At 38.8% G+C, this 25,633-nt stretch overlaps 1 protein-coding gene across 2 annotated transcripts in view; it reads right to left on the bottom strand.

Annotated features, from left to right (window-relative positions):
* Window positions 1-22,854, bottom strand: part of FAT4 (FAT atypical cadherin 4) — a 174,879-nt gene extending 152,025 nt beyond the window's left edge. For both annotated transcript variants that reach the window (XM_037830619.1, XM_037830620.1), the window contains exons 1-2: window positions 21,937-22,854; window positions 16,294-21,846 (exon numbers count right to left, since the gene is read on the bottom strand). In XM_037830619.1, the coding sequence (XP_037686547.1) occupies window positions 16,294-21,468 (5,175 nt within the window). In that variant the 5' untranslated portion in view covers window positions 21,469-21,846; window positions 21,937-22,854. The remainder of the gene's footprint in view (window positions 1-16,293; window positions 21,847-21,936) is intronic.
* Between the last annotated feature and the right edge of the window lie 2,779 nt (window positions 22,855-25,633).

Here is a 25,633-nt window from a genome sequence, read left to right as displayed (position 1 = left end):
AACCTGCATATAAATGTGTGCTGTGCTGTAACTGTGTTGTAACATGTAAATGTAGTTTATAAGTATAGGCAATGCATTATCTCTTCTTCCATCACTAAACCCATACTAATTATCAGTTATCAAGTTAAATTTAAACATTCTATTTTCTTGTTCTCCCAGAGCCATCATTGAAAGAAAATATAATTTAATGTGTTTTAAATATTTATTTCAGAGAAATGCTTAGCTACATCAATGATAGAGATACCCTTTTCAAACTTGTTTTAACATTATCTAATATAGATAATTATAAATTCAACCTTTAGCAACTATAAATTTTCTGTGTTTTCTGAGCATGTCTTTTCTGTTAATGTGGTTAATCAGTGGTTAATTTAATATAATTCATTGACACCTTTTGAAGCAAGGTTATTAAATCTTTCAAAAAATATTGTTTGATTAGATTTTCTAGCATTTAAAATATTCATTACACTCCATATGAAAAAGCAAAATTTGATTATAATGTAGGGCATGCATTTCTCAAGGAAATACTTTCATTTATGTGTGTTTTCCTTTAGTCTCTACCCTCTATTACTTCATCAGATGTTGGCTTATAATAATAAAGAGTACTGAAGTATGTATAATTGTGCCTAAGAGTCTCCCCCAAAGAACCTCTTTGTTGCTCAGATGTGGCCTCTCTTTCTCCAAGCCCACTCAGCGAATAAACTCACTGCCCTTTCCATTGTGACTCCCAGGTGTGCATATCCCCCTGGCAATGCGGGACATGACTCCTAGGGGTGAGCCTGACACAGCATCGTGGGATTGAGAAAATCTTCCTGAAAGAATGTGTGAATCAAAATGAAACAAAATAAAGTTTCAGTAGCTGAGAGATTTCAAATGGAGTCTAGAGGTTAGTCTGGGGGGTATTCTTACACGCTATACAGATATCCCTTTTTAGTTTTTAGTGTGTTGGAATGGCTAGAAGAAAATACCTGAAGTAGTCGAACTGCAACCCAGTAGCCTTGATTCTTAAAGACAATTGTATAATTACATAGCTTACATGGTGTGACTGTGTGATTGTGAAAACCTCATGGGTCACACTCCCTTTATCTGGTGTATGGACAGATGAGTAGAAAAATGGGGACAAAAATTAAATGAAAAATAGGTGGGATGTGGTGGGGGTGGAATGTTTTAGGCGTTCTTGTTTACTTTTATTTATTTATTTATTTTTTGGAGTAAGGAAAATGTTCAAAAACTGATTGTGGTGATGAATGCACAACTGTATGATAGTACTGTGAGCAATTGATTGTATACTATGGATAACTGTATGCTATGTGAATATATCTCAATAAAACTGTATTTTTTTAAAAAAAGAGTACTGAAGCATGGTAGAAAGAATAAAAAACCAAACTGAGCTCAAACACAGCTCTATCACAAAATAATTTACCCAAATATTCATTGTCCCTAAAACCCCAACTGTAAAACAGACATACCATGACTTACGTTATTGAGAGAATTAAATGAGATAATATTCCTAAAATATATAGTGCAGTGTTTTATTGACTCATGAGAACACAAAGGAGATCCCTTACTAAGAAAAGCACAAATATTATGTAAAGTTTTCAAAATATGCCTTCTTAGAAATAAAACTCATAAAATTGCAAGGTTTATTATAAATTGCACATTAGTTGAGGTGTTGAAAGTTCTGTCTCTATGTTTCAAATATGTAATTAAATTGTAATACAAGTCTTTTTGAGTCTAAATATGTTCTGAAGCCTAATTCCTGGTATATTTGCTAACAGCTCATTTACACTTATCTTTCAAAAACTTTTCGTTTTCATTGTTTTCTCTAGGTACACTGCTTATATTTAAAAAATGACTTCAGAGTATGATATGCTTATTCAAACAATATATAAATTGGATAATGACCATCTTGCCTTGTGTTATACTAAAATAAAAAGAGCCCTGCAATTTACTTAAATTATATATATATAAAATCAATATTTTTGAAACTGTCCATTTACATTTCTTAGCTAATAACCTTTCTTTGTTTAGTAATGTCTTTCAGCTCACTAGTCACTGGCATTAAACTAGTTTTATCCTTGATATAGTATAATGAGGAATAATATTACCACAGAGGTATTTTTCAATGCATTTCCTTAATAATTTCCGTCAAACCAGGAAATAGAATTCCAACTTGAACAGCAGCTATTTACATGCCCAGTAACTGATTACATTTTTTTTTTTTAAATCATTGCCTTCTGGACCACACAAAGAGTAAACTTCTGAAAGTAGCATCAACAAAAGTAAACCACACAGTTCTTTAGGAAAATCTGTACTGCTATGTTTACTGGACATTTTACTCATAATACTTAATAAGGTAACTGGTTAGTATTCTATCCCTTTAAAAGATGAAGGCACTATGGCTCAGAGAAGTTTTGTTTGTTTCTTCCTCAGTGTCACATAGTGTGAAAAAGTTGAGATGGAATTTAAACAAAACTATTCTGCCTTATAAATTTATGCCTATTTTATTATTTCAACATGCACTATACAACTGCACTCAATATTAAGAACAACATAGAACTTCTTCAGAAAATGAAGTATACATTAAGTCTTTTAATCAAGGTTAAAATAGTGGCCATGGGAAATATTAAAGTGGTATGAAAAATGAAATTTAAATTGTATTTTACTTCAAATTTTCACTGTATCCTTTGCATGACAAGTTATTTTATTACCTAATATAATAAATTTACTTAGGCCATTTAGTTCAAATAGTATTTGAGGCAGAAGGTGGAGACAATCAAAGAGATAAATCTATAATACAATCAATTTAATTTTACACATGTATAGCGAGCATTTCCTCTGGAAATTTACCTCTGCTCACAGGATAATACTGCTCAATGCAACACCAACACGGTGGCTCTGGTACCCGCCCTCCAGCCATCCACCATCTACAACCATTTTTTTTTTTTTCTTTTTTGGGGGCTAACAAATGTGGATCCTCTGAGTCTATTTTTCTCTTGGTTGCTGAGCAACAAAAATTATTCATGTAAGTATAAACATACTGACACACACATACACTAAGTGCAGAGAAGAAAAAAAAAACAAAAAACAATAATAGACCACTCTATCAGCTACAACCATCTGTGTTCAAGTTTGACCCATGTTTTTGGCAAGCCTATGTTGTCCCTCCCATCCCAAACCATCTTTCCCTAAGAAGAAAAATTTCACCCCCACTTCCTTCATTTATCTACAAGTCGTGGGTCAAGTGGTGGTCTAAATCTGCCAGGCTCTGGACTTGAAATACTAAGGATTCATTACTTTTAACTAATTACATACTCAATTGATAAGAAATTTTCCTGTTATTATGCAAGGTAATAAAATATTAAACTGGTGTTTCAGCAAAGGCTATTTTGTCCCACATAATCATTCAAATGAAGTAGTATTTTGATTTTGTTTTTAGTGGGGAATTCAATATACTATCTTAAAAAATTGACTATGGGTCAACTTTTTGTAACAATTAAAGGACTCCCATGCAGCTACTGCAGAGGAAAAATTCTGCTGCAAAGCAATAAAATCATTTCAAACAACATTTAGTAATTCTGAAGTGTTTCAAATGTACCAATAGGCGAAGTTTAACATGATCAAAATTTAAATTAGTATGAAAGGAATAAGTAAAACATACATCTTATTTTAAACAAAACTTCTAATGGGAGGGCAAACATTATAAATTAAAAATAACCATTACATTGAAATGCAATAGATTTTTATTTTTTAATTTGGAAACATAAGATGCCTAAAAGGGTAAATGATGCCAGAACCTGATAGGAAGTAAATTTCTCTGGATTTTATAAAGGATTTAGAGGCAGTACACTGTAATGAGAGGTTATAGTCTTTCATGCCTTCAAAATTTCTGTAAAGGATAGTTTTCAGGAGAGCAATCTGGATGGATTAGGTGGAGATTTGCAAAGGGAGGAATAAGGAGGCATGTGGGAAACAGAAAGAAGCAGCAGTCCAGGGATTCTTCTTGGAACTATATTTTCAGAGGGGGAAAAAAAAGGTTTCAATTTAAATTCCATATTTATTTGGGATGTCTTCGAGGGGATAGTGATGGAGAAATGGAATTTATGAGGAAGCCAGTCTCCTTTAGCCTCTACCCACCTCCCAAGCCCAGTGTTGGATTGGAGCCAACACTGCATACAGATTTGAAAGCAATGAATTTTAATTGTGACGCCTCCACCAATTCAGTGTGTCACGTGAGTGAACTACTTAAGCACTATTGTTTCAGTTTATCATTTGAAAATGAGGGGTAAATGACTGTCCCAGAATTAAAAACCTGACTCCCTATTCCCATCCTGGTGCTCTGTCCTTTACACAGTGCTAATTTCTCATTTACTGGCCTTAGGATATCAGTGAGTCTACCACAAGAAAGTTAAGAGTGTATGTGGCTGTCATTTTTTTTATATTTTTAATGTTTGAAATTATATCACACATTTAAAAATATCATCAATAATTTCAATAACATTTGTTATCTCACAGGATAATTGCTCCAATTCCCAAGAAATGTTTGCAACCTAAGACAAAGATTGCTAGAGATTTTGTGCCAAGTATTGTAACCTATTGCAATACAACTTTTTAAAAAAATTTCAAATAAACTCTCCTCATGGATTAAGCTAAAATATTACTGAAAATCCCTATAGTCAGGTTTATCCTGCAGATGCTGCAGATTATGCTAATAGGAAATTCCCAATAGGAATGGTATTTGTGTGATTATAAAATATTAATCCACTCCATAAAATTAGGCTAAACAAAAAGCACTTTACCAATGGGGAATCTCTTTTGGTTCATAAATAAATTATATGCCTGAATTGTACTTTTACAGTTTGCCATAAACCCCTACTAAGGACATAAAATAAAGAGATGTTGAAAATCTGTCATTGAACTAATGAGCCATAGAGAAAATCATCACTCTACAATATGATCTCTTTTTGAGCATCTGTGGCACAAATTTGTCTTAGAGCTCTGTGTTTGGAAAATCTGCATTTCTGCTTTTATGTTGACTTTCTTATGTGTATATGGGTTTATTTAGTCTTAAGATACCATATCTCACATATGTGATCTTATTTCTCTCCTTGATTTGGCTTTTAGAAAGCCAAATATACTCAGCAGACTACCTTGGTCATACATTTCTATATACTAATCTATATATAGAAATTCTATATACTAATTGTACATTCCAGGAATTTTTTTTGTTACACTAATTTAATTTCCCAAAAATTCATTTAACTGTTCTTTCCTTGTGTTGTAGATATACTTTTGTAAGCTTCTTCAAATTCATTGTGGAATGAAGTGGATGTATACATAAATACAGTAAGTAACTGTTTCGACTGAAAAATAATGCTACATACTTTAGAGCCTCATACCAAGAAAAGAGAAAAGACCATCTTCTTTAGATATGTGTTTATTTTGAAATTTTCAGAAACTAATAAAACATATCATTTTCAAGGAAATGTTTTAGTTATGAACTAGAAAACCCCTCAGTTAGTAAGTTACCAGGATTTGTATTTTGTAAAAACCAAAGTAGTCTAGAAGAAACTGCTATTTTACATTTATTTGATGGAAACAACCAATTTGATTTCAATTAAAAGAACTGCATTAAACTAGTAACAAAAAATATTTTCAAAATAGGTCCTTAGAAAATGTAATTTCATAATAGTCAATATTTTACCACTACCACTGAAAACTGAGATGCACATTCTCTAGCTAAAGAAAAGGCTTCAAAATGGAACAGACTCTGAACAATCTTATATTTTAATTTGCTTGTCTAAGTGAGCCACTGAGCATCTCAACAAATTGTCAGAATTAATAAGTAACTTCTTTGAAGGACTGTAACTATTACTGAATTATGTCAACAACCATAAAATAATGGGTGGTAAATAATCTTAATTTATGACAGCATGAAGGCATTGTGGTTTAGTGTCAAGGATGTTGAACAAGGTCAGAAAATCCTGGATGCTAGTCCAGATTTGTGACTACACGCAAGTTTTGAAACTCTCTGTGCTTTTTACTTAAAATGTAGATAAAAATGCCCATCCTGCCTCCTCAGAGACTTATGGGGAAAATCAAGAAAAAAGAAGTCTAGCATTCTAAAACACTTAAAACACTTTGTTAAAATGCCTAACAAACTTTACTGAGTACCTTTCTTTTTTTCCTCACAAGGAGCTATGAAAAAGGTAGCATCATTCCCATTTTACAGATAAGGAGAATGAGATTCCATGAGTAGTTGAGACAAAACATTTGAACTGAGATTCTTCCAAATCAAAAGCATGTACTCTGTCTACTAAACCCCATCTGAATGGATTGTTAAGCAATATTTTCTTTTCTGTATCTTAGTTATCAAGTTTACTGATCTTACTGATGTTAAATGCTGAGAAAAGATGGTAAATTTGATAAAAAGGATGACAGTACTTAAGCTTATCAGTACTGCAAGCAGTATTTTTTAAGTGTCTAGACACTCACCTATTGCTGAAAAGCAACATAGTTTACAATAACTTAAGAGTTGCTCTCTAAAGCAAAATTAGATAAGTTCTGAGGAACTGAAAAGATACAGTGAAAGTGTAGTGCACATTGTGATTTATATTCTCAAATGTTATACTTTACAAAAATATCTATAAAATAAGCATCAATGATACCTCTGTTCTTCAGGCACTAAAGATTACGGAGATTGGGTTGCAAGACTCTTAGCCAGTCAAGTTATGCAGCCACTGTCATTTTATCCAGGAAAATTTGCCTTTGGCTAATTAACTAGCTTCACTAATTTCAGAAGAAATTACTCATATCTGGCTTGCGATATGAAAAATGGCTCCTTTACTTCAGCAAACATCACTGATTGCACTCCTGATGCATAAGCAGCATACTGGCAGCATATTCAACAGTAATTCCTTAGTTTATGAAATATTTACTGAGAATCTGCAGTGAGCAAGCCTGGTTTCAGGTGCTGGGCATACAGCAGGAAACAGACTAAAACCCTCCCCTCATAGAACACAGAGTGAGAGACAAACCATAAACAAAATAAAGAAGTAACATACAGGTGATGATAAGGAGTAAGGAGAAATGAAAAGAAGGAAAGAGGAAAAAGAACATTTAGGGGAGGAAGAATTTGCAACCTGACTTTGAGAAAAGATGTGAAAGAAGTGAGGAAGCGAGTAGTCCAGGCATAGAGTTGGGCAGGCATAAAGACCTTGAAGCAAGAGTTCCTGGAGACCTTACTGTGGCTAGGAAGCAAGCACTCAGCTCAAAAGGGGAGAAAGGAGGAAAAGAGGTCAGAAAAGTGACAAACAAGAGTAGGTCACATAGGGCCTTATGGTTCATTGTAATGACTTGGCTTTCACTATGAGTGGAATAGGAAGCCATGGGTTTTGAGCAAATGAATAAAATGAACCGACCTGCATGCTAAGGATCACTCTGGCAGTTATATTAACACTAGACTGAAAGGCAGAAGGAGGTAGGACAGAAACAGAGAAGCCTATTGATATATCCATTCATTCATTTATTCAATCATTAAACAAAAATGTATCTGGCTCCTACTATGTGGCAAGTAATGTTCTAGGATCTTGAGGTGCATCAGTGAACAGAGCAGATAAATATACCTGATCTCATGGAACTTCATTCTAGTGGGAGGAAGACAGATACACACACACACACACACACACACACACACACACATGTACATAAAATAATGTATATATGCTATTTAAATTCAAGAGATTTTGTTGTGCTTCTCAAGAGAATGAGTGTAAACTGAAAAGAGAAGACTTTCAGGTACTGTTTCCAGGGTGTTGCAACATTTAACATATAGGAGATGGAGAGGAGTTGGTGAAGGAGGTTGGTAAATCCTATAGGGGAAAAACCATGAAAAATTGCAGCAGGGCAATAGGGATCAGGCTAGATGAAGAGGTGGTTGCAATGATAAATAAGATAGTAAAGGAAGATAAGCCTCATGAAGAATGTGAGATATAGCAAATACTTGAAGCATGAGAGGAAATTATCCAAATAGATGCCTAAATAAAAGAGTATCCTATGCAGAGGGAACAGCCAGGAGCAAAAACCGTAAGTCAGATGCATGCCTAGCAAGTTCTAAGAATACCAAGAATCCAGTGTGGCTAAAGCAGAGTGAGCGAGGAAGGAGAATAGTAGAAAAGGACGTCAGAGCCCAATAAGGGGATTTCATTAATAATCCAAGGGAAGGATGATGATGTCGTAGATCAAAGTGATAACAGTGGAAGTAAAAGTGGAAGTGATAAGTAATGATCAGTTTTTGGATATATTTTGAAGGGAGAGACAACAAGACTAGTTAACAGAATATATACAGGGGAGAGAAAGAAAGAAATTCAAAGAATAGTCCAAGATTTTTTACCTGAATGATTAGAAAATTGATAAGAGGATGGCTGAGGATAAACCATGAGTTTTTTGGGAAGGATATCAGGAGCTCATATATGCAAATGTTGATTTAAATTTCTATTAAGTATCTAGTCAAATATACTGAGTAAGCAGATGATTTTGCTAGTATTGAGTTCAGGAGAGCATTATCGGCTGGAAACAAAATTTGGGGAGTAATCAATGTATATATGTTATTTAAAATCATAAAATTGATTGAGATACTTAAGGGAATGAGTGTAGTTTGAAATGAGAAGAATTTCAAGAACTGATTATTAGGGTAGTCCACCTAATTTAGAGTTTGGAGAGAAGGAGAGAAGCTGGCAAAGGAGGCTGAAAACGAAATCATCCAAGAAATAGCATACAAAGAGAGTACGATGATTTATAAGACAAATGAAGAAAGTATTTCAAGGAAGTGAAAGAAACCAACAAAGTCAAATGCGGCCTGTGGATAATATAGGTGAGCACTGAGAACTGACCATTGGATGTAACAATGTGGCTGCCATAGCAATCTTGGTAAAAGTAATTTCTTTGGAGTAGCAGGAGCCAAGCTAGATGGGAATAGATTAAACAGAGACTAAGAAGAAGGAAGGCAGGGAATAGCAACTCTTTCAAGGAGTTTTGCTGCAAAGGTAAGAAAATAAATGAGGAATTAGCTGAAAGAATGGAAACATATACCCCCTTGGCTTTAAGAAATCAAAATTTAGAAGTTACAGATTATAGAACCATTTATTCCAGCATACCTAAATAAAGATTGATAGGGACCAAAAGTAATCCCACTATGAGGTTCTTCCCCAAATTTCACTTTATCCTATATTTCTTCAATCACGAGTGTGAAGAAATATAGAAATATGAAAACAACTTTTTGCTTTAAAACTGTACATCAACTAGAGTGCAAGTGTTAGCCATTTTATAATAGGTAGCACTTGCCAGTACTCTGTTGGGATTAAGCACACAGACTCTGGGGTTAGACTGCTGGCTTCAAATCCTGCTTCTACTAGGTTACATTAACCTCCTTGAGCCTCAGTATTTTCAACTGGGAAATGATGAGGTACCATTCTTACCTCCAAAATTATTGTGAAGACAAGGCAATGCTTAGGGATTACCAGCTCCTTACATAATGTAAACAATTTATACATGTTTGAATACATGAATTATAAAACACTTCACAAAAATGCCAAATGACCTGTAACAAATAATCAGCAATAATGCCATTTGCTTCCAACTACCAACAGTCAAGCATGATTTGTAGATGTTTCTCAACATTTCCTTAAAACCATAGAATTCTTTGACTTTTACCCACCGATCATTTCATAAATATGGACATATGTCAAAAACTGAAGAAGATAGTGTTCCTTTGGTCAATTCTTGGTTACCACATACAAATCATCTGCCAATTGGATTATGTTTCATCCTCATGACTTTATTGCCCAATTTAATCTCAGGGAAGTAACATCAGGGAAAAGCCAGCAGGCTTTGAATAGAGAACATATATATATACATAAATATCTAATAAATTATATATATTATTTAGTTATATGTGTGCAGTTTTAAAAGAGCATTTGTCTAATGGATTTTTAATCCACTTGCCTGCATTTCCCATATGCTCTCCTCTTTAAGATATTATTAAAATTGGCTCTTCTTATCACAGATAAGTTAACATCTTAAAGCATTAGAGAATGTTTATCCTACTTTATGTTTAGGACTCTGATAGGGGCATTTTAATTCATCCTGGCCCATATCATTTGCCACTCATTATTTTCCTATTTCTGCTCACAGCCTCTTAGTTCAGAACACTACCTATTTTTATGTGTATTGTAAAGAACTGAGCCTTATATTTATCAATTCTTGGAATAGAGGCCTCACCTCAGGACCTGTGGAGTCCTGTAAAGTCACTAACACAGCAGCCTCACAACCAATGAGTCTTTAAGACAGTTTTTCATTCTAATGATGACAGAGTGCAAGCTGCAAACAAAGCAATAAAAAATTGGTTCCACGAAATGCTAAATACATAGTATTTTTTGAAATCATTCCTAAAATAGTTGCCTCGACTATTTTTTTATAATAAAAAAGAATAAAATAATTAGGGTTTTAAGTGGGAAAAAAGGGTTTTAAGTGGGAAAAAAGAAACAAACAATAAATTCAGCAGGAAATAAATTATGCCTATAGAAATTTATCACCAAAACAGCAAGGCCAACACATGCATAATGAAGATCTAATAAAATATGCAGCATGAGCTTAACTGGCCATCAATAACCCTGGACAGGTCAACAATAATCTTTTGCACTGCTCTTGAAAACTTAGAGCCCTGTAATTCATAGCATTTTGTTTAATGAGTTTAAAAACATACCAAAAGGGGAAAAAATGGAAAATAATCATAGTTTTTTGTATGTTGTTGTTGTTCCTATTGTTGTTTCTGTTCTTTTTAAGAAATACTTTGGAGATCAAAAGCAAAGCAAGCAATAAAATATGTTTTCCTCTCTTTAATACAATCTTCACATTTCATCCACTTCAGTCCCATCATTATTTCTCAGGAGAATAAGATTGATAATTGAAAACCCAGAAATGGAATCTCCACCCTCGTAAACTGTTTATACTGCTTCCAAATTGTATAGTGTTATAGGTTGGAAGAAGCAGTACATATACCTCTGCCCTTCATTTGTCCTTGGGTACCCCTCTCCCACATTCTCCCCCTTCTTCCCTGCTCCCAAAACACATCCACATATCACTCCTACCACTGCACCAACCCTTGGGAATATACTTCATCTCCTGATGGCCCCGATTGAGACAGGTGACAGTCTTGTTTCCCCTTACTTCAGACAATACATCATTATTCATTTTAAAGACATTTTAACAACAAATAGGGCAAGTAGAAACAAGATTTTTCAAAGCCTGAATATATGCTCATATCTGCAGAGCAAAGAGCCTTTTGTTGAACTAAGAACACAGATTGCTTTAAAGAAAAAGGGGCTGTGAGAACAAATTCTGCAGTTACACAAGTCTGGAGTGCCTTTCTTTTCTATCTAGAAGAACATAAGCAAGTTACTTAACTTTTGTGAGCCTTAGTTTCCACAACTGAGAAATGGGAATATTACTAGGGTTGTGTGAGGCTTCAGTGATAAAATGATTAAAATGCACTTAGCACAATGAATGAACACAGAAATACTCAATACATTTTTAAAATTATAATGTTTATTATTATGTGCCCAGCTCTATTGCCTGTGTTCTGCCTGTGAGACAATACACCAATGCAGACATTTAATCCTAGGCACACAAATCCTGATTCTAAATCTTGTGGAAGAAAGAAAAACTTCTAAACTTATTATCCAGCAATGATCTTACAACTGTCCGTGTGATTTCTCTTGCAGATGTCAATGACTCTAGTATGGAAATAAGTTAACTTCTACTCTTTTCTTCTACTTAATGAATCATAGTCCCTTCACCTAGCATTCTAAAGACACATTTAATATGTTATTTCTAGTTGCTTTTTTAACTGACATACAAAGAAAATAGTCAAAACTATTTTCTTAAGAATGCAAAATATCATTTACCTTTTCACTGTGTTGACATTTGCACTAGTGCAGCAAAAGCAATGATGGGTAAAACTACATAAATCAAGGCAGTGGTTCCAAACTCTACTAGCAGCCATTGTATTCTTTACTGCCACACACTCACAATAAAAATAAAATACCAACTTCACTTAAAAAGTGAAAAACTCACCTGAAGAATCAGTAAAAATATTAATTTTATTAAATCTAGATCTTTAAATCTCAATGTTTTTTCAATATTCCAGGCCAAAAAAAAAAAGGAAAATGTGCACAAAGAACTACTGCCCTGTACTGAAGCACTGTGGCCATCTCAAAAAGCATGTGTGCAATTGTTTGAGTTGCAAGCTGAACTAGCCACTTTTTTTTTTTATAGACTACCATTTTTACCTGAAAGAACAATTGACAGAGAAACTATGTTATTTTTTAGACTTGAGGATTTAGCAGATTTTTTTAAAAGAGCAAGGGATTCCTGGCACTTTGAGGAAAACAACCAACAATATACATTGCTAATAAAATTTGAGCTTTCAAGTGAAAATTCAAATTTTGGAGAACTTCCATTCATCACCACATGCTTCAGAGTCTCATTACATAAAGATTTTCTGATAAGATCCTTGATGAAATGAGGAATGTGAATTTTGAAATTGTATTAGGAAATATGTCTACACTAGGAAGATCTGCATACTTCAGTTAACCAATATTTTCCAAATGACTAATGCATGGTGTTTCTCAGTCCTTAAGCATTAATAAAACATCTATTCAAAATATGAGATAGACCAATGCATTTTTATTTTCCAGAGGATGAAAAGTTGGAATCTGCAATGGTTTCAGATTCCACATTGCAAGGAAATTTTACAAAACTGCCACTTGTTGAGTTCTAGTGTGATATTAAAAAATATTGACAATTATCTGAACAGGATATTAAAATATGCCACCCCAATCAATTCCAAATATCTGTGTGAGGATGGATCCTTTTCATATACCTTAACCAAAGAGTTGCAAGAATATAAAATAATGCCACTCTTTTCACGCAACTTTTTTTTTTAAGTTTTGGAAAATGGAGGGTATTATTTTTAAATAAAATAAAATGTGCCATGGGTTTGATATGTTGTTAATTGATTTAATAAATATTTCAAATTTTCTCAGTTTTTAATGTTTAAACATCAATAATATCAAAGTCAAGTAAATATTAATAAATGAAACTTATCTTTAAAAAAAAAAAAACTCCTTGGGATCCCTGATCATTTTTAAGAATGTAAAGGGAGTGGTCCTGAGACCAAAAAGTTTGAGAACTGCAACCTGGAGACTACCTGTGTGCATATGCAGTGCTTCCTCTTATTTAAAACTCAAGCTTCATGTCAGACCATCCCCCCAAATTCCACTTTCCTCTTCTAGTTTTCTGACCATTCTGATAGCCAGTGATTGGTATGCCTTTAAGGATCAAGATCAAATTTACTGACTTCTTCCATTTCTCCCAGCATCTTTCTATTGATTTATTCCTGAAGAATAAGAATACGCATTTTACTGGCCTTGAGTCTTCCAATATCTCATTCCACAAACATGGACTGAGCACCCACCATACATCAGGTAATCTAGTAGCCCTGAGATAACAAAGATCAATCAAAGACCCTGACCTTAATGAGGTCCAACCAAGTTCTTAACGGTATAAGACATAAATATGCTAAAAAAGTAACAAAACTTAAATGGTATGCCTCTTTTCAACACGTTACCAGAGATACACTTTTGAAGTACTGTGCCTATACTGTTTGTTGAACCTAGAAAATGTTACAAAGTTAATATCAGTTATTCTGACATATCAATACTGCTAGGCCTCTTCTAAGACTACAAACACAAACAATGAAAGGATTGTTAACCATGTGGCTGTAACCAAAAAACTACCCTTCAAAGACACCCCTCTTCATGCCAAACTTTGGGATATGATAGAAAGGGTGAGTGAAGGTATACAACTGGACAAATCACTGGAATGGGAAATATCAGGATCACAGTCTTCAGTCTTCTGTTCCAAGTATCAGAGCTAGAAAAAGAATGCAGCTTAAATGTTTCTCTTTTACCCACTGACCCTCTCTGTGCTTGCCCATGGAATGTGATCAGCCATGACTCTGGCCAGAAACCTGAGCAAGCAACCCAGACTCCTCTCAGTATACATGAATAAATTAAATTGAAAAAAAAATGCATTGCAGCGAAGTCCGCACTTGTAAAAAAAAGAAAAAAAAAATCACCTCTAATAACCAGAGATAATTTATAACTTTACAGAATCATTGCAAATTAATTATATTTGAACAAAATGAAAAAAGCACCTCATTGGTTACACTTGAAAGATACAACCAATAATAACATGAAATTCTAGCTCCCAACTACTGCTTTCAATATTCTTTGGAGAAATACATTTGCTTTTAATTTTAGGAGTGGTAAGAACTTGGAAACTTAAACTTGGTTTACAATTTCAGCACTTTTGTTCTCAGAAGATATCCTAGTAAACTGTTTTTTTTTTTTTTTTTAAGAAAATCATATTGAATTTTCCCCTGATTTTTAAATAGAGTACAGTGACTATGAATGATAATTTCTCAAACTGATGTTACTTGATTTTAAAAAAGTAACAGATGTATCATACCCTAATACTAAAAAAAGATTATTGTTTTTAATCCCATGACTATTGTAGTGCTAGCACTATTTAATAAATCTAAGTAAACTGATTGTTTCATATCTATTGAGTAAATAACATGACAAAATAAATCTAATGACGACAAGAGATGTTTATTCTCCTCCACAGTGTTCTAATAAAATGCAATGCATTCAACAAAAGAACCAACAACAATTTGATTTGCAGTTTAGTAAATTCATCGACATTTTGGAATGACTTAATTGCCTGTGTTCACTAAACACTTTGGTTTTCAAAGAATCAAATCTTTTCATCTAAGAAATATTTTCAGAAAAGGGAGGTAGAGACAGGGGGTGGTTTGAGGGAAGGATAACTCCAAATCAAGATAAAATTTCATGTAAGTCATGGTCTGAGTTAAACCAAATAGCTCGACATATAAGACTCATGTTAAGATCTTAAAAAAATAATATTAGGTAAAAGAGGACATTTGGCCTAGACGTCCCTTCAGGGCTGTGGATGTAAAATCAAGTTGAATTCCATTTAAAAATGATAATATCCTCATAAAGCAAACATAGCTAGCTATTATTTTTTTGAATATCACTGTGGATTCAAAATAGTAGTAATAAATGAACATTTTTAAATGAAGAGAATCTCCTACTTCCCCAAAACGAAAAGGAAAGCAAGAAAACAAATACATAAGCCTCAATTTCACAAGCATGTTGTGTCTGGGCCACTGCCAAGTATCACAAACCACATTTGATATTTTGTGTTTTTGGCTGAGTGACACTAGAATGTCTTTGTGAGGAGAGGGGAGGGAGAGAAAGAACTTAGAAAATGGCAAACAAGATTTTTTCGGAGTATAGCCATATCGTCTCAAGTTGGTTATCAAAACAACATTGGAAGTAGTTCAATGTAAAATATATCAATGGTACATGGAGGTAACAGCCTAAAATATACCCCAGGGAAAGCCAGACTTGGAATGCTTTTGGCTTATGCTATGAAACATGAATTTCTTCTCCACCAGCAGACAGAACAACGTGTACCTCCACCATGGCATTGAGCAGCCCAGTTGGGTCTCAAGAAACAGCCTCTGCTCCCTAATCATTCACAGCACATTACATGCTTTCGTACAAGGGGGAAGAGAAAGGATTGCCCAGAGGCAGAAGACAGAGTCTGAAATATGAAGGCAGATGAAATCAGGAATCTCCCCAAGCTTGGCTCAGCACATTAAAATTAGTCACTGTCTATAAAGAAACTGCCAAGACTGCTGAGGATGTGAAAGTTAATACTGCCCTGAGTCCATCCTCCGACACCACTCCCCCACAAAAATCTATGATATAATGTTGACTTTTACAAAAGTTCTGTATTCTGGAGTAGAGATTTCTTAACTCTGAAACTGCCCATCCTCTACCAGACTTCCTTACAGAGATATGTTTAGTTAGTACAGTGATTCACCTCATATAAACAGAATATGTTTTTTTGCATTTCTGAAATACAAAGTGAAAAAAAAATGCTTACTGTTTGATTTTGACCGGGATCAAAGCTATATTTTATGTAATTCCTTGTTAGTTTTTGTGACAGAACATTTTTATGTGCTCCCCTTTGCAAAATTAGCAATAAATAATAAAGGTACATAATTACAGGTAGTAAATAAAAAGAGAAGGATCCTTCTAAAAAGGGAATCATGAAATAATTAACAAAGGACTGCAAAATCATTACCTCTGCTCTCTGGGTTCTGGGAAAAGCAGTTGATTTTTCTATGGCATAGACGTCCACCAGGTAAAGGCATGCTCCTTCCTCTCGGTCCAGAATGGCTGCAGTCTGAATTATGCCGGTATGTCGTCCAATAGTAAAGAGACGTCCAACAGTTTTTTCTTCACAGCGAACTGACACAATATAATACTCCACTGGGGCTTCGGATCCTCTAGGGCTAGCTGCTTCTATTGATATTACATTGGTGCCAATGGGTTCTCCTTCCTTCAGAATAGTAATATATTTGGGTTGAGTAAAAACAGGTCCGTCCAAGCCCTGAAGAATGACTGTCAGTTCAGTTGTTGATTTCCTCCTTTCAGGGCCAAGGTCTGTGGCTGAAACTATGAGATTGTAGATCAGCTGTGAAGGCACCAGGGCAGAAGCCACTCTCAAGTCCCCACTATAACGATCCACAATAAAGGTGTTTGTGTCCCCATTGATGATCTCATACTCCACCTCTCCATTAGCACCTTCATCTGGGTCAGCAGCCATAATTGTAGTCAGAACAGAACCAATAACAGCTGAAGGGTCTGCAGCAAGGGCGTTTTGTGATATAAACATTGGAACATTGTCATTGAGGTCTGTCACCAAAATGGTCACGTTTTTCAAAGCATGCCGTCTAGTTTCTATAGGCACAGCTTGATCATTGGCTTTTACAGTTAACTCAAAGAGATTAGCAAATTCCCGATCTATTTCAGCATTAGTGTAGATAGTTCCTTTGACTTCATCTATACCAAAGTGGTTGCCTCTTGGCATCTGTTGAATGATCGTGTAAGATAGTTGCCCGTTAATGTCTGCATCGGGGTCATGTGCGGTCACTGAAATAACAGATGTACCAATGGGAATGTTCTCAACGATAGACTTGAAAATATCCCCAGGAGGAAAGCTAGGAGGATTGTCATTAAAGTCCCTCACATGTACAACCACTGACATTGTAGATGAACGAGGGGGCCTTCCTTGGTCTTTTGCTGTTATATTTAATTTATACAAAGACTGTGTTTCAAAGTCCAATTTTTTGGCGAGAAAAATACTCCCAGTGTTGGGGCTAATGCTAAAAGTTCCATGGTTGTTGGTCCCAGTAATAGTGTAATGCAAATCAGCATTGTCACCCGAATCTGAATCAGTTGCAGTAACAGAGGACACCAGTTCACCAATTCTCATATTTTCCAAAACATCAACAAATAATGTTGATTTAGGGAAAGAAGGAGTATTGTCATTTTCATCTAAAATATCAATATTTAAGGTACATGTTGAATTGAGGGATATTGTCCCTGAATCCACTGCTTGAATGACCAGGGAATATGCAGGTGTTGCTTCATAGTCTAATTTACCAATTAGAGTCACCTGACCAGAGGTACTGTCTATAGCAAACTGTCTTTCTTCATTTCCTTTTATTACAGAATAGTGAATAAGTCCATTATTACCTTCATCAACATCTGAGGCAGATACTCTTAAAACTTGTGTCAGATTGGATGCTGATTCTGATATTGTAGCTTGGTAAAAGTCTTTTAAAAATTTGGGAGCATTGTCATTTATATCCTTCATGTAAACATGTACAGTGGCCTGATCCTTGAGAGGCTGAGGGAGCCCCTGATCTGTTGCTGTAACTGTAAAGCTAAACACTGCAGTCCCTCTCCGCCTCATAAGAGACTCCCTGTCAAACTGATGAGTATTTGTAATTTCTCCACTAATAGCATGCAACTCAAAATCTGGCTGCACCACTTCAAAAGAGTACCTTATTTCTCCATTTGGCCCAAAGTCTTTATCCATAGCACTTACTTTACCCACAAATGACCCAGCTCTCTGCTCCTCTTCAAAGTAAAACGTGTAATTGGTACTATTAAAAAGAGGTCTGTTATCATTTACGTCTTCCAAAATTACAGTAACATTCACAGTAGCACTAAGAGGTTCCACTGCTCTGTCAGAAGCAACAACCAATAAAACATATCTCTCTTGAAGTTCACGGTCCAGTTCACTTTTTATATACAGTTGACCATCTGGGAATATGCCAAAAGCATCCCCTGTATTTCCTTCAGCAATGCTGTATGCAATTTCACCATTTGCTCCTGAATCCTTATCAGAAGCTTGCACTTTAAAGAATCGAGAATTCACAGGTTCTGTCTCAGACAGGGTGACCTCATAAGAAAGTTGGTCAAACACTGGTGGGTTGTCGTTTACATCATGGACATACACTGTTAAGATGAAACTAGAGGAGAGCTGTGGAACACCCATATCAGAAGCCAAGATCTCTATCTGATAGGAACCAGCATGAACATCCAAAGGCCCTAACAGACTAATATTACCATTCTTTTCATTGATAGTAAATAAGTTCCTGGAGTTTTGCTTCAGGCTATAGAGTACCATGCCATTGACACCTTCATCAGGATCCACAGCTTTGGCTTGGAAAATACTGTGACCTGCCTGCCAATTCTCCACCACATTCACATTCTCTACAGCCTGAAGGAAATGGGGAGAGTTGTCATTCAAATCCTTAACTGTTATGTTAACCACAGTGTCTCCAGTCACTGTGCCCCCACTGGCCACTACTTTCAGCTGATAAAAAGATTGCTCTTCTCTGTCAATCACACTTACCGTGGTAAGCTGCCCGGTGACTGGGTTGATGGCAAACATACCTTTCTGATCCCCACTAGTAATGAGATAACTGATGTTGGAATTGAGATCCATGGTGGATGCAGACACACTACCCACATGATATCCCAGAGCCACATTTTCAAAGACCACGAAACTGTAGGCAGCCTGGCTGAATACAGGTGGGTTGTCTTGGGTGTCCAATACAGTGATGGTCACTATTGCCTGGTTGGGAGATTGTAAATTGCCACCATCAGTCGCTACTATTTGCAATTGGTAAGCTGTTTTTTCTTCTCTGTCCAGGGCCATTCTTGTAGAAATAACCCCACTCTGAGCATTGATTTGAAACCGAGACCTGTCCCCAGCTGATATACTATATTTGACAGTTCCATTGGGACCCAAGTCTGGGTCAGTGGCAGACACTGTGGTGATGTAGCTACCACCAGGCTCATTCTCCTGAATATGGGCAAAGTATTGGACTGGGTAAAACACAGGGCTATTATCATTCATATCCAGGAGACTCACATTAATGCTAGCTACTGATGACTGGGGAGGGGAGCCCAGATCTGTGGCCAGGACCAACAAGGAGTAGAAAGCTTGCTCCTCTCTGTCCAAGGAGGCTATAGTACTCAACCTCCCAGACACCGGATCCAGGCGGAAGGATCTCTGGTCAGTCTCAGACTCTTGTAGAGAGAAGCGCACTGTCCCATTGTCACCCAGGTCCCCATCAGTTGCCCGGAGCACTAGTAGCTCTGTCCCTGTGGGGGCATTCTCCACCACAGACACAGCATATCCTTCTGGCTGGCTAAATACTGGTTTCTCATCATTCACATCCAGGAGGGTTACCACAAGCTGGGCATAGGAGACCTTGGGGTGCACCCCTTGGTCCCGGGCACTGATATTCAGGACAATCTGGGAAGCAAGCTCACGGTCCAGGCCCCCAGAAGCCCCAGTGGTCACCAAGCCACTATGTTCACTGATATGGAACCAGCCTAGCCCATTGCCAGAGACGATGCTGTAACGCAGGTTAGCATTGAGACCAGAGTCACCGTCAGTGGCAGACACCCCGCTCACATAGCTTCCCGGGGGTGCCTCCTCGCTCAGGTTCACTCTGTACACTTGCTGTGCAAAGACTGGAGGGTGGTCATTGATGTCATTGACGAAAATCACCAGGCTTGCCACAGAAGAGCGGCTCTGGACCGCGGCGGCAGGGGGCGCCCCGTAGTTATCAGAGACTGAAACAGTGAGGTTGTAGGAAGGGATGCGCTCGCGGTCCAGGGCGCTGGCCACTTTGATGAGACTCAGGTTCGGCACTTTGCTGCTCTGCACCTCAAAGTGGCGCTGCTCATTGCCCCCGAGAATCTGCACGGAGATGTTCCCGTTGGCTGCTGGGGAGTCTGCGTCGGTCACGGTGAGCAGAGCCACCACCGTGCCCACCTGAGCGTTCTCATCCACCGAGGCGTAGCGCGAAGTGGCGGGAAAATAGCGAAACTTCACCACAGGGTCATTGTCGTTCACGTCCAGTAGCTGGATCAGTGCCTCGGCCCTTCCTGTGAGGGAAGGCACGCCTCGGTCCGTTGCTTGCACCGTAAGGGAGTACTGGCGCCGGGCCTCGAAGTCCAGGGGCTCTCGCACTGTGATAAGCCCCGTTTCGGGGTCCATCTGGAAGGGGGTCCCCTCGTCCTGCAGGCGATAGAGAATGTCCGCATTGGTGCCCTCATCCGCGTCCGCCGCCGCCACCTGGAGGACGCTAGAGCCCACGGCTGCGTCCTCAGGCACCCCCGCCTGGTAGTGGGAACTGCCAAAAACCGGGGGATTGTCATTAATGTCTTGCACAGTCACGTTTACCTGAAGGTAGCCCCGCCGCTTCGGCTCGCCCTTATCCTCCACCTCCACCAAGAGCTGGTACTGCGGCGTGGCCTCCCGGTCCAGCCCGCCCTTGGACACCAAGTGCAGGAACGCGCCCTCGCCGCTGGGGTTCAGGGTGATGTCCAGGCGGAAGCGGCCCGCCTCGTTGCCCTGGATGATGCGGTAGGAGCGGTGGTCCACGCCGTTGGAGCCGATGTCCGAGTCGGTTGCCGTGTCCAAGATGACTTGGCGCCCGCTACTGCTGTCCTCCTTGAAAGTGACCACGATTGAAGGGTCGGGGAAGACAGGGGCGTTGTCATTGAGGTCCCGCACCAAAACTCGCACCTCTGTGGGGTAGGTGGGAGCGCTGGAAAGGACCACCAGGTTGATCACGTCGCTGGGCAGGCTCTCGCGGTCGATAGTGGCGGTGGTGTACAGGGTTCCGGTGCTACTGTTGATGGCAAACAGGGCGTGGCTTTCGCTGAGCCTGTAGGTGAATCCTGGGCGCGTCTGGATGGTGCCCACCAGCGTGCCGGGGGGTTGCTCTTCCAACACTTGGAACACCTGGCGCTGCTCGGCCGCGCGGACCCTTGCCGACCCTGGGAGAAGTGACAGCAGCCAAAGGACGCGAAGGAGCTGAAATACTGATAGAGTGGGCAGCGGGAGCCACGGACGGGCAGAAGGCCTGTCTGCTGCCAAGTCCATGATCCTGGCTCCCAGGAACAGTATGTTGAAGAGAAGGGGTGAAGTAAACGGAATGATATCTATAGGGATAAAGGAGACCCAGTAAAAAATTCAGCAGACTGCTCGGTCTGATAGCTCTGCTATTTCAAAGAATAACCACTCCAGCAAAAGTGAGTCGCATCAGCGAAAGTCTCCAGGTAGCCGGTTGGACGCGTGGTGCCAGAGAGAGATACCCTAGCGAAAAGCGGCAGGGCATCCCGCGGGACACTCCTGCACGCTGAAGAGTTCCCAGGAAGTTTCTCAGACCTCCTAGATTTCCCCCACTTTGCTTTGCTTTGCTTTTGAATCCAGAAAGTCTGAGCTTTTTCGCCCGAATGGATATGAATTGGAAGAGCTTGCCTGTAGTTAAGATAAACGAGGAATCATTGCAAAAAAAAAAAAAAAAAAAAAAAAAAAAAAAAAAAAGTCTTCAGAAACTTTAGAACTTACCCACCGCGAAGAAACTTAAAAGAAGACGAAAATGTCGATAGTGATGTGTGGAAGTACAACTGCACGCAATGAGGTGGTGGTGAGAACCGGGAGAATCGAATTCCTTTCCCAAAAGCTGGAGAAGAGGGATTTTCTCCAGTCCCCACTCCTCAAGAGCAAGGCTGCAATGCCCCTCCAACGAGGCTACAGCCGAGACCGTGGAGGCCCAGGCGGCGGCGTCTGAGCGCTGGCAGCTCGCGAACTGAGTTCCAAGCGTTCCTGTTCTCACTGGGGCTCCGGCACCCAGGAGCGCTCAGCTCAGTCCCTTCTCCTCAAGCGGCCGCCGCCGCCAACGCCCCTGCTGCGGCTTCGAGCCCTTCGTGGGGCGCAGGCAACAGCCAGCACTCCTCGGCATTTTTCACCTCTGCCCGAGCGCTTGCAGACCCATTATTTGTACATCCAAAGCGAGCGCAGGTCTCCCTTTCTTTTTCGGTCTCGCGGGGGTCGGGCAGGAGCAGCGCACAGTCTCCCAGTCCTCTCCCCTCACCATGCCAAGGGAGTCGTTCTCGGGAGACCCAGTCAGAAGCCCCCTCTAGTGCGGCTTGTCCCTGCCCTCGTTATCTTTGTTTTATTGTCCTGTGTCAGTTTCACTTTGTAATCCACAAGGATTTTTGTTTGGGCCAGGGGATGGTGGTTCCCTCTTTCTCCTTCCCCGTCCGCGGTGGAGGCGGGGAAGTCGGCGCTGGCTTGTGCAGGCGCCCGCAGCAGTTCTGGACCGCGCCTGTCAGCGCTCTCTCTCTTGCCTGCCGGGGCTGAAGGTTGCACCGATGTGGAGCTGGAGCTCAGCGACCCCCCTCATCCTCCGGCTGGTCCCTCACACTCTCCCCGCCCCTTCCCCACTACACAGACGCACGCACACACACTCACGCACACACACAGAACGCGTCGCCGAAACAGCAACAGAGGGAGAGGGAGGATCGCAAGCCGGAGCTGGACTCAGAAACTTTGCTCGCCACTTATTGATCCCTGCACTTTAGTTCTCCCGGACTCCCCCTAGCTCCCAGTTCTGTCACCTACTGCCCCTCCCTCGCCCCAGCCCCATTGGGCCCGAGCTGAAGCAGCCCCGCCTGGCACTTCTACCGGGAGCACCCTCCAGCTTTCCAGGCCTCCAACTGGCTGCTCGGAACGCTAATCACTCCAGCCTCCCGGAGGGTCGTGGGCGGTCCGGTGTGGGAGCCCGAGGAGGCGGAGGCGCTGAGGAGGGGGGTGATCCTCACCACGTTTTTTTTTTTTTTTTTTTTTTTCTTTTTTTCTTTTTTCTTTTTTAGTCAAATCTTGGCCGGCGTCAGAGCAATAACAGCAAAAGGCAGCCGCAGAATAGATAGGGGTGGGGTCAGGTTTGCAGATAAATAATTTTGGTGGCTGGGCCTAGGGAAGACCGTTAGGTTGTTATGCTAGTAATAACTCAGGGGTAAGGGGATCGAGAGAAATAAAAGAAAGGCGGAGGGTGGGGGTCTGTTAGAGCGAGGAGGAAGGATTAAGCAAAGCCTGTCTGGGAATGCAAGGCGCAGATTTGCTTTAACCATTTCCTGCCTCTTGTCTTTCCAAGAAAGGAGAAGGAGCTGCTGTACTGGGTGATCCGACAGAATCTAAACCAGGTTCTTCCTGTTCCGCCTCCGTCTGCAAAGCCGGGTCCTTGCAGTCCAGGGTGAATTCAGCCCTAAACTTGCACCCACTTGTCCCCTCCCCCGCCTTTCGGGTGAATTAGGGCACTGAGGCCTTGGTACCAACTGCACTTTGGACTTCCTATAGGAAAAGACAGGGGAACTCAGTGTTTGTTTTCTTTTCCTTCCCAACTGGATCTCAGGTGTCAGTAGCCGAACCTTTGAGTTTCAACAACAGTAACAACGGCAACCCTTTGGAAAGAAAGAGAGCGTTTCCTGTTGCAAAGTTAGGAATTTTGGTCCCTGATGGAATATATTTCCCTCCGTATTTCGTAGACAAAGGAATCATAATGAAATTTGTCTCTTTTAGTTTTTTGTTTTATTTTGATCAGGGAGAAGGATATATATGAGAAAAAATAGAAACAAATATAGTGAAATTTGAACTGAAATGTAAATGGCTCACGTGCCACGTACTCCACTCAGATTAACTACCCTGCTATTAGAGCCTGCTAAATTTTGTGGTGGCATACATTCATTGCTTCTTTAAAAGGAAAGGAAAAAAAAAAAAAAAGATGACTAGGGATCAGGTCAGTATTTTTTTTTTTTTTCCTTTAAGAGAAACAACTTAGAAAATAAGAATTTAAGCCAAGCATTGCAAACTTTAGGGCATATGTCATAGTTTTCTGCCACAGTGACACATCCAAACTTGAAACTTTTTGAGCCTGGAGATGGTTCAGGCATGAGTGCATACTGCCCTCTGCTGTTGTTTGAAAATCCTACATTTTTTGTCTTTCTTGCTTAAAATTATATGCAGAGACTAAAGAGATCTGATTTCAAGGCTAATTCCTCCTTCTTGCGTAGGGTTAGTGGCAAAGAAAAAAGATCTTTAGGAATGCCCTAGTGCCTGTTCTTACTTACTTTTTTTTTTTTTTTTAGGAGCAATAGGGCAGACAACAATTTGAAGCCCTGGTGATCCTGCAATCCACATCTGATACATGGAAACCGGAGTTCTAAGGCTGCTATCCCCAATTTCTTTGTTTAGGTAAGAACATTCACTTCTGCATATTCCTCTACTATACTCTAATGAGTGAACTGGAAACAGACAAGAAAGTTAAATTTAACCATTTTTGCATGTTTATGACTTGAAAACTTAGGAAACTATTCTTTTAAAAAGAGACATTTTAAGACTTTTCTCAAAAATCATATCTCTGCCAACCATTTACTATCTTAATACCATTATTTTTAGTGTAATATATCCAACGAATATTGTTAAATTAACCAAAATGAAGCCAACATTTTTACAAATCATTGCTATGATTTGCAATTTTAAGATATTACTGTTTTCTTTCTCTCTCTCTCTTTCTTTTTCTAACATACTATAATTCAATCACTCAAATAGGAAATGTCTATTCAGATACTCATTATCAGAGATCATGTTCTTTTCTTTGTTTTTTGGAGAGGTGGTGGAGTAGTCTTCAGATTTAATCTCAGTAACTTAAAATTTTTATTCTTAAGCTTTTTTTTTGCAGATTTTATTGAGATATAGTCACATCATATATTCCATCTAAAGTATGCAATCAATATTTCCAGTATCATCACTTAGTTGTGCAATCATCATGCTCAATTTTAGAACATTTTCACTGCTCAAAAAAAAAAAATAATAATAATAATAATCAGATAGACACACAAAAAGAAAACCCAAAACATCTCTCCCCGTTATTCACCTCTAGTGTTGATGTGGTACACCAGTTACTATTGATGAAAGAATTTTAAGGAATTGTTGTTAACCATAGTTTGTAGCTTGCAATAGGAAATTTTCTCCCTCATACCACTCTATTATTAATTGTACCAGCATTGTACATTTGTACTAGTTCATGCAAGAACTTACTTACATTTTTAGTGTTAATCAGTGACATACATGACTCTAAACAAACACCTTTCAACCAAATTTATCTACAATGCCACACTGTTCCTTATATTCCCAATAATTAGCCACTCTCACCCCACGTCTATTTCCAAACATTTTAAGTTCAACCTCATTATACATTCTGAAC

The sequence above is a fragment of the Choloepus didactylus genome, chromosome 3, assembly GCF_015220235.1.
Source record: "Choloepus didactylus isolate mChoDid1 chromosome 3, mChoDid1.pri, whole genome shotgun sequence".
NCBI lineage: Eukaryota > Metazoa > Chordata > Mammalia > Pilosa > Megalonychidae > Choloepus > Choloepus didactylus.
The sequence above is the reverse complement of the archived record's forward strand: the minus strand, read 5'-3'. Positions and strand labels throughout refer to the sequence as shown.